General features: G+C 38.4%; 1 protein-coding gene across 3 annotated transcripts in view; it reads right to left on the minus strand.

Annotated features, from left to right (window-relative positions):
• Positions 1 to 814: 814 nt before the first annotated feature.
• GALNTL6 (polypeptide N-acetylgalactosaminyltransferase like 6) overlaps positions 815 to 16,149 on the minus strand; it is a 460,275-nt gene continuing 444,940 nt past the window's right edge. For all 3 annotated transcript variants that reach the window (XM_027635754.1, XM_027635755.1, XM_027635756.1), the window contains 2 exons: positions 12,412 to 12,561; positions 815 to 6,520 (listed from right to left, as the gene is read on the minus strand). In XM_027635754.1, the coding sequence (XP_027491555.1) occupies positions 6,353 to 6,520; positions 12,412 to 12,561 (318 nt within the window). In that variant the 3' untranslated portion in view covers positions 815 to 6,352. The remainder of the gene's footprint in view (positions 6,521 to 12,411; positions 12,562 to 16,149) is intronic.

The following is a 16,149-nucleotide window of genomic DNA, read 5'->3' on the forward strand; positions in this document are numbered from 1 at the left end:
GAAAGAGAAACAGCGTTCTGGCAGAATCCTGCAGATCGGAAGCCAGCAGAAGGGAAGAAACACCAAATAGGAAAAAAAATAAATAAAATAACTGAATTGCAAGGAACCATGAAGGTAGAGCCATACTATTCTTTTTTTTTTTTTTTTTTGAGAGCTGTATTTGATGTCTGAAGAGAAACACTTGTTATCTTGATCCACACAGGGAGCAGGCAGAGCTATTTCGCACTGATCCAAGTTGACATTTCCTGAAAAATTTAGCTAAACACTTTTCCTCTTTCAAAAAAGCCTGAGATATATAGAGATATTAATCTGAGGTAAAACAGTGACCATAACATTCTGCTTCTACATACTACCCACAAAGTATCTTCAGGAACGTCCACATATACCTTTGGTGAAAAACTCAGAACAAACCTGGGGGCCAGCAAAGCTTTTCTCTAGTTGCCATCATATATTTCACAATCAATACATTTCAGATTAACCAGTTTCTATTCTAAATTTAAGTCCTTGCACGAGGACTTGATTGCCTCTCAATTACTGAATATTTGTGATGGAAATAAACATGCAAGCTCTGCTATGAAGAAGTATCCAAAATTATCAGTGACTGACCTTTGTAGGTCATACTTCCTTCATATACAGAATTAAACCTGATTCCTGCTTCTTCCCTTTTACCACCTATTTCCTCCTTCCTCTCTCAATTAAACTGCCAAGTCCTAATCTCATCATTTGGCCTTTCACCTCCTTGAAAGCTCACAATTCCTGATCTTCTTAATCTAGGATCATTACCATCAATCAGTTCTTTAGGCAAGTGAAATCCTTTTTCACAGAGGGATGCCAGAGGTCTACTGATCTTTCAGGCTGATAACATTGTTTTATTTCTAGTGCCAATTGGGATTTTTGACTAAACTGTTGCTAGTGGCATATTTTGCTGATTAGATGCTCTGGACTGGTAAACAGAAATTTGCTTGAACTGTGGTTTCTTCCAGGTTGAGTCATTTACTGGGAGAGATGAAGGATTAACTTAATTAAATCAACTAATACTTTGACAAAGTGTTAGGGATCCTGCAAGGTTAATGAGGGCTAAGGTTAATGAGGACCAAGTTTTCCTTTCCTATGTCTTAATATCTTTTAGATAGTAGCCTTACTTACCAGACTTGCCTCACTTGCAGCTCCCCTCATATCCCTTACACTGTCTATGATATCCATCTCAACACCCTGTTCATCTGTTTCTCTAAAATGGACCATTGAGACTTTTTCTACATCTTCTATTGAGTACAAGCTTTTCTGCTGGCCCACTTTGCAAGGCTCCTTCTCATTCATCTGTTCTGTTAAGCTGGGCATTTACTACAGTGGCTACACAAAATAAACAAACTTCTCTTTGTGTATAATTAACCTTGACATTGCTGCAGTAACCACACCTTTAGGTAATCACCTGTGTCCTCTTTGATCCCATTGTCTGCATTGTTTTCATAAGGGCCACTGAAGCACCTACTGCACTACCAGGTCCTGTAAAAAAATACTAAGATAAAAGAAATCTTAAAAACAGCTAAGATCTTAAGGCATATCAGATTGCAATGTTTGAATGCAATTTTTTCAGGAGCAGTTCCTAGATTTTTTCCTCTAGCACCATGCTGTCCACCTATTATACCAAATGCTAACACCATTTTCAGAAGGCCTGCCTCAGGAGTAGTACCACTAATATTAATCATACACTGAAAGAATAGAAAGCCACCACACGAAGCAAATGTATTTTCTGAATGCAGCTGAAGCTTTGGAAATGTGATGCATTTTTCTCAACATCTCTAGCTACCCATTCTCACTGTTTCTTTTTACACAAGTTTCTTACTTTTTTGAGTTTTTTTACTATGTTCACATTTTCTTAAATTCAGTGCATTAGGAATTATGAAAAGGAAATATGAGATTACAGGAGACCTCAGGACAGATTTATGTATTAAATGTGGTTAAAAAAACCCCTGTCAGCAACTAACCAAATTAAATTTTTTTTTAAAATTAAAATTCTTCGATAGAAAGCACTACACACTAAAGACTTACTAAACTATATTATTTATTAATCTAAAAATTTCCAGTTAAAATATATTATTTTTGCACAAGTTTAGCAAAATATTTTGGTAGACTAGCCATAATAGCCAAGTGTTTTTCCTTGTTACCTTTTGGTTTATATTTGCTAATTTTTAAAAGGCCTTTCAAAACTTTCAGACAGGGGAAGATCCTGAAAACATTATGTAAAAGCACTCTTGGACTCTTGTGCTCTTTCTAACAGGATACGAAACAGATTTGGAAGGGGGTTAAACAAATGAATTAATGAACATTATAATACTAATACCAGCTATAATAAAAGTTACTTCTGATCAGCCTGTTTTGTTTTCAAAGGTTTTGAAATTATTTCCCAAACAACCTTGATGGATTAAAAAGAAAAATAAAATCATTATCTTTTTTTTTTTTTAATGTACATCCTGCGTTCTCTCAAAAAATGCTAGGTTAACAGCATTATAGATGCTCTTTAAATAGAAAATGGACGCACCCCTGCTGTCAGCCACGCTGAAAGCCTCCCAGTGCTGCCTTCCTAAAATGCTCCATCCCCAATCCATCTGGGTAGGCTAAAACAGTCCCTCTTACTCACTCCCTTGCAGAAATTATCAGTAAAAATGCAAATAAATTGTGATTCTGACATCTTTTTTTTAAACAAAGGTAACATCCACTCTTGCAGAAGTGCAACCCATCTAATCAATTTGGTCAAGCTATTTATATACTATTCTTCTATGATCTTCTATGGCATCTGATTTCACTGAGGTCATGGAGATATTGATGCCTGGTAAATAGCCAGTAATCAAAGGTTGTTAAGTGCTTGTCAGCTTCCTTTCAAACTTAGTCTATCTTTATCATGAGGCAGACTTAGTTCAGCAGCTACAGACCATTTATTCATAAACAGATAAAACCCAAGAATAATGCATTATTATCATGAAAATATCCATACTGTTGCAGAAACATTTGTTCTAAAGCAATCTCATTTTTCTGAAATAAGACTGTGGCCAGTGAAAAGTGATGCCTTATGCCTCCGCAACAAGGCTGCTCTCCCACACATGAAACATTTTGTTTCCCAGCTCCTCCTCTCTCCTTTAAGCCCTGTCCCTCAAGGCCTCTGTTTAGTTTAGATTCTAGAATACATAAAGGGAAATGTGTGATTTTAGAGTTTTAGTTGCACTTGGAGTTCATTCCAGCTTTTCCAGTTGCTCTCTCCTATCATAGTACTTTGCTGCCCACAAAAAAAGGTCAGATAACTTTAACTGGAAAAAATTTAGAGTAGGTGCTGATGAACTCTTACAATACAAAGATCTTCTTTTAAGGCATGTTGATTAAAGCTCTCTCGGCCATAAAATAATAAATTGAAAAAAACTGAAGCAAGTCATTAGTTGGGGAAATCAGTATAACTCCACTGAAATGATAAGCCCACATTAGTTAATGTCTCCTGTGCTCTACACTTAAAATACGTTCAGAACCATCTGGTATTCAAAAAAAAATTTTGGGAAGAAACTTCAGTCTTTTGAAGAAACACATTAGAGTTAAATTCTCCTGCTGAAATACGAGAGGAAGATACATCTGTCCATCCTACCAAGTTGTTCATAAGTTTGTTGGGTGGAAAAGATATGGTTGTAGAAAGAATCAAAGAAATTCAGAATGATAAATTAGTAATGAAATATTCTTACAGTGGAAACCTTTGGAGAACACCCAAGATAGAATTTAATTGAGAGGTAGCGATGATCATTTATTATTAATAAAACTTTTGTTGAAGGAATCCTGTGCAAGGACTATTATCTTTCCCCAGAACATCTGAATATTAGTTATGTTTTCTGACAAGGACTGCTAGAGTTTACAAGCAGTGATCAGCTACAAGTAAGGGGAAGTTTTCCTTTGGCAGTGCAAGGCACTGTGCAATATTACTCAACGAGGGCTGTAAAAGGCACAGAAGTTCTTTGCCCCAACAGCAGCCTAGTTCCCATTAGACATCTCAAAATCAGACCACTGAGATGCAGTCAGACACTGAATGATATAACCCTACCAATCTGTTCTGGTTTAGCAATCCAACCTTTGCCTCTCTATTTTGGGCACACAGTGTTGCTTCCAGGACTTTGACAGTTTGGGGCCAGTTACAATCAGCAGCTTGAGGGCTGCATTTGCATTTGAGGCAGCCATTTTCTTCTTTTTCCCAAACCGTCTTTCCTCATGTTCAAGCTGCAAATATATGCTGCTGTGAGCGCTGCACCTGGAAAGGCTGACAGTTTGCATTGCCAGACTGGTTCTGTGTACTGACGGCTAAACAAATCTGAAGTATCCACACACCACAGCATTACTGCTTCTGTTCCCGAGTGCACCAAATCTTCAAATTAAATTTAAACAATACTTCAACAATCTCACTTATTTTAAAGTCATAAAATGAGAAGTCTATCTCTGTAGATATTTTTCTTTCAAATTATTTGAAAGATTTCTTCACTAACTTGCAGCAATTGCTAAATACATGGATGCATTTCACAGTTTTCCAAGTGCATGCATCTTGAATGCTACAGGATCTCATTTCCCTCCTAAAAATTTCCTATGACCTGCAACTACAAGGTGCTGCCATAAAATAGCACAGTTATTGGTATTAGAACCATCCTCTGGATGCAATCAATGCTCTTGTGCATAAACACAGCTTAAAGAGAAATACAGAAAACAGTCACTCCACTCCCTCAAAACAGTGTATATTGCACATCAGTATTTTGGTTAGTCGGCCACCTCTTCAGCAATCAGAATAAGCAACTTAACTACAAATGTTATATCTGGAACCTGAAAGGAGTTAAAGCACAGAGCATGTGATCTATCTGCATTTCATCTGTGAATTCATCTTTCAAGTAAAAGCAGGCCACATATTTGATATAAATTTATACTCGCTCTTACCTTGAACAATCTCAAAGCTATTAGTCATGTTCCACACATCAGTATTAACTGAGGAGAACCACAGACACCCTCCCAAAGAAGTTTTAGAGGCCTCTCACTCCAGTGGCTTGATGAGTCTGAGAGACACCATAATGATCATCCGGGTGACGGAAGTCTGTGTTACTGTGAATTGTGCCTGTGCCTAAAGTGTCAAAATATTGTAACATTTAACTTGTTTGCACTTCTTGTTTCCTCCCTCATGACATCTACAATACCATTCACTTGCTAACTCTGCAAAGTTCACATGATTTCCATCACAGATTTCAAAAACTCTGAAACCACCCAACTGATTTCATGTCAATTTTTCTCTCCATTCCTAACTGTCAAGAGCACTGTAAGATCTTTCAAGCTGCACTGCAGGGAGTCAACATACTTTTAGGTGATGGCAACATACCAATGTTAATTTGACTAATCTAGTTCAGCATGCAGTATGCAATTATTTCCTACTCTCCTGATTTTTTTTCCAGCCTATTTTCAATTTAATTTATACATTGGTAAGGATTCTACCTTTAGAAAAGATAGCTAGTCCACGAGCCTTCCACTATGCTGCAGCTGCTGCTGTTATATTTGTCACTAAAAAAACCCTCTCACCTTATGTGACAATGGGATTTGAATCACAATGGCTAAATATATCATGTATAGAGATTTGATTGCTTTACTTTTTTTCCTGAAGGGGAAAATATGAGTGCAAAACCTTACAGTTTATTCCATGCTTCACTACAGTGTAATTCTAGACCCTAAAATTTCTACCATTCCTATTTTGGTAATGAATGGAATGTAAAAGGGAGGTATTTAAAATTAATTGCAGCAGTTCTGAGGGTTAAACCTGCTTAACCCAACTTTTTATTAAGAGAATGTCAACAGAGCATATATCTTGTTTAGGGAGTGCTGGGACATCATTATTCTTCTACTAGCATGTTTAGTTCTAAAACCTGGGATTTCTTCAGGTTCCTGTAGCTGTCATGCACACCATATACCCATCCCAAATTATAGTGCCTGTTCTGAGCTCCTCACTACAGCAGGATTTGACCTGAGAAACTAGAGTTTTGTTTTACTTTATTAACTTGGAGTACTTTTAAACAGTTTTTAAACAAAGTTTTTCCCTTGACCAGCAAGGGAATTTTCAGCCTGAAGTTCTCAGCAGCATCCGGTGAGGCTCTTGGCCAAGTTCTCCAGATACTGTACATCCACAAGGACAGCCTGCTGGCTCTTGCTGTGGCATTTTCTTAATCCTCAGAACAGATTTCCTGGATCTAGGAAACTTAATTCCTGACTCCTTTGACCCAGATGCTGGCGAAAACGTAGTCTGTAGTCTGTACGTAAATAGGTGTGTTCATTTTTTCTCCTTTTTTTTTTTTTCTTTCTAGGAACTGGCCTTGCTGTTAAATTTTTCTAAAACAGTCATATTAATATGTTCAAAAATCCACTGTTGAGTTTCAGATAAAGGATCGCATCTGTTCATGAAAATCTTCTTCTCAGCTGGGTTGCAATCTATGCAGCTGCTGCTTACCGGATGGAATAAAGTTTTGTCCTAGAGGAATGAAAAAAACCAGAATTAGGTAGCAAACGCCAAAGCATTGGAAGTATTCTCATTTTACAGAACATGGATTAACACAGCCCTATATGAAATGATTTTGTGGTCTCTGTGCACTAAACCTGTGTAATAACCACAGCTATTATTAGGAAGCTGTAGACAATGGAGGGTTTTCTTCCCTTGGGTTATCATCCTTCATAAAACTGAGGATTCAAGAAAGAAGGAGGAGACATCATCTGGTCTTTTACTAAAAACTGCATAATACAATGAAAAAATAGAATGTCTTTAACAGCTTTGCACATCATGTATTTGCCTGGAACCCATTTAAATATCCAAAGTGTTTTTGGGTGGGTTTTTTTTTAGATTTATTCTTGACAGTTGCATGTTTCTGGGCAGGAGGAGCTGTAACAATCTTCAACTTGGTGAAGACGTTAAAAATGAATTATTAACTGAAGCAGTGGACAGATGGACACAGTTGTTCTCAGTTCTCACCCCATGCAATGCAGACCTGCCACTGAAATACACTCTCTCTCCTAATAAGATGGAAATCGTAATACTGATTTAGCTCCATAGGGAGATTTTGGGGGAGTAAGCATGGATTAAGTTGCTTTAAAAAGCATATTTATGATGATTAGTTTTATTAATTTTACTTATTAAACTAGAGTGAATGTTAAGTAACATGACTGTGAATCTTTGTTAAAGCAGAAACTACTCAGTTGAACAGCTGGTATGTGTGAGTTGGGTAATTTCAACATACTTAGTTCATATAGCAAGTGTTTTGAGAGAGACAGATGTGGGAGTGATTAAATGGTTTGAAAGTTTCCAGGGACTATACTGCATCTGTTGAAATAAATTTCAGATTACTCTTGGTAAACCACATCCAGGCTTTTCCCCTCCGCACCAAACATGCTCTGATTAGTATTTTAATACTAATCCAAGATGTGCCTGCTTGTCTAGTTTGCGAAAGGGAAAAAAAGATCTACTTGTCAAATTGAAATTGATTAAAAACTCACACAACTGCTGTGGTGCCGAGCAACAATCACGGAAACTTCCCTTTAACTACAAATACCCCACATTCCAAAAAAAAAAAAAAAGTATGAAGACAAAAAGAAATAGCAGCTATTTAAAACCAGTTGGAAAAAGAAAGTGGTTTTTTTTTTTTAATTCAGGAAAGATGAAATTGATTGATTTTGGGGGTTATGAAACTCTGGTAAAGTACAATGCCTCTTTTTATAATTAATATATGCAAGAAAGAACAGAGGCAAAAGCATCTTGTTCTCTGGCTGTGGGTGATGGTGTTACATCTGCCTCTCACAAACACCACTTTTTCCTTCCAGCATCTGCCCTTCCCCAAAAAAAGTGGTTGAACACACAGACCCACACCCCCACACCCAACACTGTAATTCAGAGGGATACCATCACATCTGACAGGACTAAATCAAATGAGTAGAGGACTTTCCCTCATATTCTACAAAGCAAGCAGGGAGGATACTTCAGCTTGCAAGAAGGGGGGAACTGTAATGTGTACCAAGGACTATTGTGTCCCTACTAGGAGGTGGGCCTGCAAGAACTCCCAAGCACCCTATGGGGTGGTGCAGGCACCCATCTGCACCTTGCCAGATCCTCCTGTCTTCTAAAAAGAGATTGATGGAGTGGCACTGCCCAAAATCAGGACACAGTGACTGTGCCATGGCCACTCGGCCTGATGTGGGGCCTTGGAGGAAGGGGGCATCTGGTTTTCCTTGCATTATAGCTGGGCATGAAGGTCAGCCAAGCTATTAGGAGGCCAAAGTTAGAATACTAGAAGCTTTAATAAGATAGCTGGTACAAGAAGAAAGGAAACAGCTTCAGCACAAAAAGTTTGCTATGAAAAACACTCCAGCCTTTCCAGAAAGCTGGCAGTTTTTCTTCTCACAGAAATATCCCAGGGATGCAATTTTTGAGTGAAGCATTGTTGGTGCTTTCTTTCAGAGTCTGGTTATTAGGAGAGAAGAGTGTCTTTTAAGAACAGGGACAGAGTTACCACTCTGGAAAAACTTCTGGCTGACTTAGCTATATATAAAGGTCTATTAATTTATATTCTCAAGCTTATGCTGACCTAAGGTCAAAGCCTACTGCTCTTACAGAAACGGGCTCAGGACTTTAAGGAGTCACAGTTGCATGAACCCTAGCAAAGAACTTTACAAGAGAAATACATAAATTCCTCTTTACACCAATACTGAGAAACCACAAACGCTATTTTGGAGACATTGCTGACATCTGAAAACAGCAGAGGGATTTTTTTTTTTCCTTCTGCATGATGGCAAGCCTGAAGATTATTTGCAGAAGGAGGAACTCCTCCATAAGATAATGGGTCTTGACAGTTCAGGGGGTTGGTAATGAGACACAGAGCCTTTCATTTCTTCTAGGTCACTGCTATAACTATAGCCAATCTCAAGAGCAACTGGAAGTCATTATCAGCTGGTGGCTGCAGTAGTTTATCTGAAATTAGTTGGTAGCCCCAGTGCAGTTTCAGCAGGACAGATGCCCATATTATAAAAGGTACTATCACAATGACATGTCTTCAGCTGTCTGAGGAAATAATCTAAACACCTACTGTGTCAAGAGTGAACTTATTCTTACAGTTTGTCCCTGAAGCTGTCAGGAGACTATGAGCAAACCACTGTCTTCTGGGCACAGTTTTTGACATTGTCAGTTTAGCATCTCTCATAAGCACTAGACTCAGGGTAAAATTATGGTGTAATTGATTTTGCACAATTGTTCCTTTTTAAAGACCTACTAAATCAGTACTCTCTTGGATACTCGTGCTCTACAAATAGCACTAGTGGGCCTACGGCACATAAATTGAATCATACTTTATCAGAACCAATGTATTACCTGTCAGCCCAGAATGATGCTACATTGAAGACCAGAGGTGTACTCCTTCATTGTGAGGAACAGAAATTTGTAGGCACTGCTGATCATTGGCTTGGCATGCTTAGGAGTCTCAAACAGATTCAAGAAAATGGCTTTAGGCTTGGGAAGCTAAAGACATTCTCCCAAATCACTAGTAATTACAGGTTATTTACATTTATCTACCTAATTTCTTACATTGCTCCAATATGGTGTCAATATTTTTTTTTCCTGGTATTAAATTCTATTCTTCTACTTACAACCCATAGCAATGTTTGCAGTGGTACTTGGCTTTCTTCTTCTTCTTACAGGCTTTTCTTAAAGGTATATTTGGCTATAGACCAGTATTTTGGATTAGTCCTAAGAAAATTGATTACTTAATATCACAAACTTACTAGACTTTCAAATAGCTACTCAGATGTAGTTCAAACAGTATGGGAATATGAACAGTTTTATGACACATCTTTATTAGTGGTGGTTTTGATTTCATTCATCTGAAAAGAATGAGGTTTGAACACTCTGCGACTGCACTGCAAAGAGAAGCGAAGTGCCTGTAATGGGCCGAAGCTGTAAATTTTTGTCAGAAGACCACTCCTTACCCAAAGTAAAATACTAAGGTATTCTATTTGCCACTAAAATATTCAAGTTGTTTTTATTTGCCAGTATCCAAACCCAGATTGTTAGGGTTTTTATGCTATAAGAATACAGAATCTGAAATCAGTGCCTGGCTTCAAATTACATTTGCAGCACTTTGTAATCACTTCACAGCCCTAACTTCTTCTTACCATTGGCTCAAGGATGCAAAGGATCATGAGAAAAGTCTCATCTTTAAACTAATAAAAACCTCTTATTTTCTAGTTTTATATAAGTACTATGGCAACATGGTAAGAAATACTTCACATTAGGCATGTTATAAGACACTGACAAGCAGGGTCATTTTTCCTAAAGCATGAGAATTACTGGTAGGATGGGTACATTACCATTAGGAAGCTTCAGTGTCTGTAAGTGGTGCAGAGAACAAAAGAGAGCTGCTGACCTTCTCTCTGTTTTTTTAAAAGGACACACTTCTTGCTTAACCAGACTATTATTCTTATTTATTTAGGGTGCAGATTTAGTAGCATACCATCCTCTAGGTAAAGGGCTCTAGTACAGATGTAGTTAAACAATATAATATCCTTTCTTGTACGTTTTTTGTTTGTGGGGAGAACACCCAAAATCCTACTGCCCAGATGCTTTCAAAACTAGGTAAGGATTATATCATTAGGATTTTGGAGGCAAAGACATACTACCAAAAGTCTCTAAAATAAATCTACCCTGTATCTGAGGAAATAGACCATGGGGAACTACTTATGGCGTAGCCAAACTAAAACTAAGCCTAAAGAAAACCATGTATACATATTTCTATTATTCCAATGCAGTTTCCTAACTTGAAGGTTTATGCAAACTGAAGGTTTGTATTACAGTTAAGACTGTGCCAGTACTTCTACCATAACAAAACTTTATGGTGTTTCTTGCTGAGATGGAAATGCCTGTCCTGCATTGAGAATTTTTATATGAGCCCTGTCAACCTTCTATAAATTAGAAAGGAAGCTGTATAAAGAATTTAGTAGAACTCACACTACATATTTTTTTTCAAATGTAATTTTTTTGTAATTATTTGCTGTATTCTGTCCTCATCAAAGGTGATGAGCCTTATAGAGGGCAGCTCCAGACCCACATTTTGTCTTATGGACTGGCTATATTAAGCAACAATGAAGTGTTAAATGTATGAAAGCTTCTTTCTTGTAGCTTCGGTAGGCAAAAAGATAAATCAGAAGGGTTTTGAAGCAAGAAGGTATTATTATGGCATTATAATGTCAGAGAAGCAGCAATACAGCCATCACAGCTTATCTCCTCTAAATATCTGGCACATACATTCTAGTTTTCCTACAGGTAATACTTCAGTTTCAAAGGGATTACATTTCTGGAAAATCTTGTGGTAGACCTCCACTTGCAACCTAAAAAAGGTAAAAAGGCACAGTGTCTGTAATAAGTAGGCACTCAGAAAAAGGGTCAGGGCAAACCTGTTTTCATGGTTCTGAATCAGTTTTCTACTATATACACTTTCAACTAGAAAGCAGTAGTGAGGTTTATCTGGAAAAGACCAATTCCTGGCACTTTGCCCTCAGCTTAAGCAAGGTGGAGGGCAAGGCACAATAGTCAAAGAAAACTGAAGCATGTGTGAGAGGAATCCTCAGTGCTTCAGAGAAATGTATATCCTTATTCTGAATGGAATACAGAGCTTATTAGCAAAATCTTTAATCAAGGCAACTTGCTGATTAACCATTAAAAAAACCTAACAACAACAACAACAACAACAACTCAATAGCATTACCAGGACTTTACCATAAATGAGGCTCTGACAGTTTTTAGCTTGACCTCCTGTTTCCAGTGATTTATAAAAACGGGCTGAAACTCAGCAGATCAAAGTAGTGTCTAAGCTGCTTATCTTTAGTTTATAAACTCCTGCTTTCTTTGGGCTTACAGCTCTGCTTTTAATGTTGGATTGGGGGATTTTTTGTTGGTTTTTTGTTGGTTTTTTTTGAGGGAGATTTTTCTGCCACTTGTAATCTTGAAAATGAAGTAAAATAATAACATTTAACTCATGAGCAGCATTTCTTGCTGCTGTCACATTGGAGGAAAATATTTCCAACAGTGCCTCTGTTAAAATGACACAAGTAACTTGAAGCGCCAGAATGGTAAAACACCTTTCAGGGAACAGATCCAACACAGACACCCTCTGATCTGGATCACATCCATTTTCATTTAAATTTGACCTAAATAGCAGAATGTTTGAAAGGAACATATTCTAGAGAGATTACCTCAAAATTAAATTGGAATAGGATGGGGTGGATTTTAAAAAAAAAATTCTCTGATGGGAAAACACAAGCCTGTGCTAAACTGAATATACGTTCAAGACGGTCTGAGCCTCTGAGATGCCCCACAGTGACTCTGACCTTCCTATAGCTCCAGTGCTGGTTTCCCTTCATCCCATGACAATCATACAGTGTGACAGGGCTACTGTGCGAAATGGCGTCGAAGCAGAACTTCCTGGTGTGAAGTGGCTCCCCAGGGCGGATGTCTTCTCTCCAACCAAAGGTGAAGAGCTAGAAAAACAGACAGGCAATATAATGATATATTAATAGTGAAAAACATTTAAAACAACACAAAAAGCTTGATGCATGATTTCCTTTTCACACACTCTAGGTGCTGGTTAACCAAGATCCTGCCTGTGTACAATTCAGTGATGCCAACTGCCTCAATTATAGTGCATCAGCAGTTATGTGGAATATACCTCAGGAAGGCTCAATCCCTGTATCATAGAAGAAAAAAATCTCTGGTGACACAGTACTGTGGAGAGGAGAGGGGATATGCTGTATTAAAGCCTTTAGTTACCCCGGTTAAACCAGCATTTGTATGCTCTAGGACTTCAGCTGCCTAAGACTCAGAAAGCTTCTGCCAGTGATGTTCCTTTAGCTCTCATTTGGGTCTGAAGAAGGTGCCTAGAGATATCTTCCCATCACAGCATCTTTCCTATGTTCAGTGAACAGTTTCCTTTTGTTTATACAGGACACTGTTACTGTAACCTCTTGACTGTCTTTTTTCCCCCCAAACAACACATGTTAAATGATCTTCATCTTTCCACTGTGAAACCTGTGAGCTACAGGCAGCTTGTCAAAATCCCTTTTCTCGCTGCCTGAGAGGAGTCATGGAGGGTCACAGTTAATAGAGGAATCCTTCTCAATTAGACACCAACTGTCTGAAGTGATGCTGTGACACTGCAGTCTTTCAATCATCAGATGAAGGTGACAGGTCTGACAGCATCAAGTTTAAAGATGTGGAGTGAATTTTCCTTTCCTATGGACCAATTCTTGCAGAAGAGGCTTCAGGTTGTAAATTACTACCTAGAAGCTCTGCCAAGAGCTGTGAGGTTCTTTTCTTTTATTTTCTTTCCTTTTTTTTTCCCCTTTTGTGTGAGTGCTATTCTTTGGCTTTCTACATGACTTCTGATTTTCTGTAGGAAAAAAAAATAAAAATGTAATGCTGAGAAAGTGACACCCTCTTTAAATGAGCAAACTTTGCTAGTAGAAACTCTTTAGCTGAGATGGTTCATGTGGAACTGCATGCAAGCTTTTTGTCCGGAGAAGCAGCTCCCCATACTGAGCTCAGACTGCCTCCAGCACCCCCTCTCAGGGGCCCTTTGGTCCTCATCTAGCATCCTGCTTCCTGCAATGTGTACATTCCCTGATGGAAACAGCTACAAATTGAAGCTTAATATCACATGGGTCTGATCCTGAATAATTCTGTGGTAGTTCCCAGGTTTTAACCCTTTCATTACTATAGTTATCTTCTTTCCATGGTCTTCCTAAAAGATACAACTTTTAAAAATTCTGCACCTTCAATGCTGTACCATCATCCAAATACCACATTTGAGAGGTGTTACTGTCTCTCTTGGCCTGCAGGCCCAAAATACAAGCATATATCTGAATATTTTCCTTTTTTGTTGTGTTTCTTATTGTAAACCCCTGTTCTCTCTGTGAGCTGCTGTTACTCCCTATTTCTTATTATAGGTTTCCTAGAGAGTGTTTTCTTAATCTGCCCCTGTGTCCTGCTTATTTCTTCTTTCTCCCAGAGTGCGTTTTACATTCATCTGCAGTAAAATGCAGTGGACAGCCTTAACTTTATTTTCAAAGCAATTTCTGCTTTTCAAAAGGTTAAATCTATTTCCACTTTTCTTTACATTTCTTTGAGGAAGCATTATGGACCTCCTACAATGATAACTTATCATTTCACAAGCAAAGACAGAAGTTAAGATTTGGCACAGAAAAAAAAACTATGCTGCTGTTTCTTTAGAAAAAGAGATGTCTGAGACAATTTTCCTTTAATTAAAAAACTACAGAAGCCATTTTCTTTATCTTATCCTTTACCTTTTTACAGACATGTAATACACCTACAGCTGAAAGTGATGAATAACAAATACTTTGATGAATGGTATGGAACAGTAGTTCTGCAATATTCTCACTCTCATCACTACAGTTACAGAGAGATCCTATTGCAGGACCATCCTCATCTTTCATAGTGAGTGGCTCTCCAAATTTCTCATTCTGTGCAGGACTGGTGAGCTGAGGGGCCAATTCTTGCTGCTCTCTGGACCTTGGCTTGAGGACTACTACCCACTGAATGCATCAGTACACATGAAAGAGCTCGAGCTAGCCTTTAAATCAGATTATCCTGATCTAGATTATACCTCTGCTCTTTCTGCTCCTGTGTGGTTTCTGAAGGCTACCAGGGCCGTGTCCTGTTTGCAAGTCAAGACATGGTAACACAATGGTGTTTTTTATTCCATTCTACTGAAAACCAGGATCTGTGCAATACTAGATCTCAATATTTAGACTAGGACAGATTCTTTTTCCTTCTTCTTTAGCCTTCTGTTTTTTAAAACAGTTCTATTTTTAAATAAACAAGTATGTCTTCCTCCTAGTGATACTATTATAAAACCAACCTTGTTAGGGACAAGAACTCAGTTTTAGGACTAAGAGAGAGAAGAGAAAAAAATGATCAGAAAAAAAGTTACACTTCTCTATACACCCAATTGATATTAAGACGTTGCAATTACAGACAAAACATGAAGGCCTACAGTCCTTCCAATCTCATAATTCTAAGCTATCCTACTTTAAACAGCAATTTTTCTCTAGTTAACACTGAATCTGGCCAATATAAATATTATCTCTCCACTGCATAATGTGCAACAATGCTACATGTTATTAGCTGGAGCCCTGAGTATATAATGCTCTGCTTTGCCATCACTTGTCACTTTGGATTTTGTTGTTCCTTTGTTAGGAACCTACTGTGTCAGATTTTACAATAAATGGCTGAACCCTTTTGTACTCTTTTTGTACTTCATTCATTTCTGACTGCTTGTTGATTTGAAACAAGGCTGCACCTAATTCCCAGGCACATTATTAACAAACAGCAGGTTGATTCTTCACCTGCAACACACAGGGATGCTGTTAACTGCTCCCTGCTGGACCCAAGAAACCCTGTGTCCTGGGTCAGTGGATGCTCATTTTCCTCCTTTGCCTTCTCTCATATCAGAGTCTGTAAAACACAGCACTATCCTCTGCATTTGCAATCAAGCAACCTTTCAGCCCTTATGCTTTGCCTTTTCATGTAGCCTAGCCCTGTCATGCAGTAACTGGGGAAAATACAGCTTTCCAGCTTCACTTATAATTGGCACAGGGCCTGAAGAACGATTGCCTGATACAGCCACTGGCTTGGGACTGTCTGTAGGACAAAGGCCCTTTTGATACCATTAATACTTTCCAGCCTGACAACACTGCTCAATTACTCGCTGTCTGGCCGGGGTCTGTCAGCTGGCATTGTGCTCTGACTACGGCATTAGACTTGAGAGGACAACATGTACCCTGTGCAAAGATGAAACATCATGTTTCAGACTGGACTCTGACTTGAATTATACCTCCAAGCAGAAAAGAAAGAGCTAGGCAGGCTCCATGGCTACTTCCTGTGCCATGTTAGAGATGGTGCCTGTCCATCTATTCCCTGGCAAGGCTGGGGACTTGATAAGACACAGTGATGCCTGTCATTTTCCTTTGCTATTGGTTATCAGTCCAGCAGAGCCCCAGTTTTCCCTGAAGCCAGAAGTTAGCTCTGGAAAGACAGAGGTGGAAGAACAC

The sequence above is a fragment of the Corapipo altera genome, unplaced genomic scaffold, assembly GCF_003945725.1.
Source record: "Corapipo altera isolate COAL_440 unplaced genomic scaffold, ASM394572v1 22b, whole genome shotgun sequence".
NCBI classification, from domain to species: Eukaryota; Metazoa; Chordata; class Aves; order Passeriformes; family Pipridae; genus Corapipo; species Corapipo altera.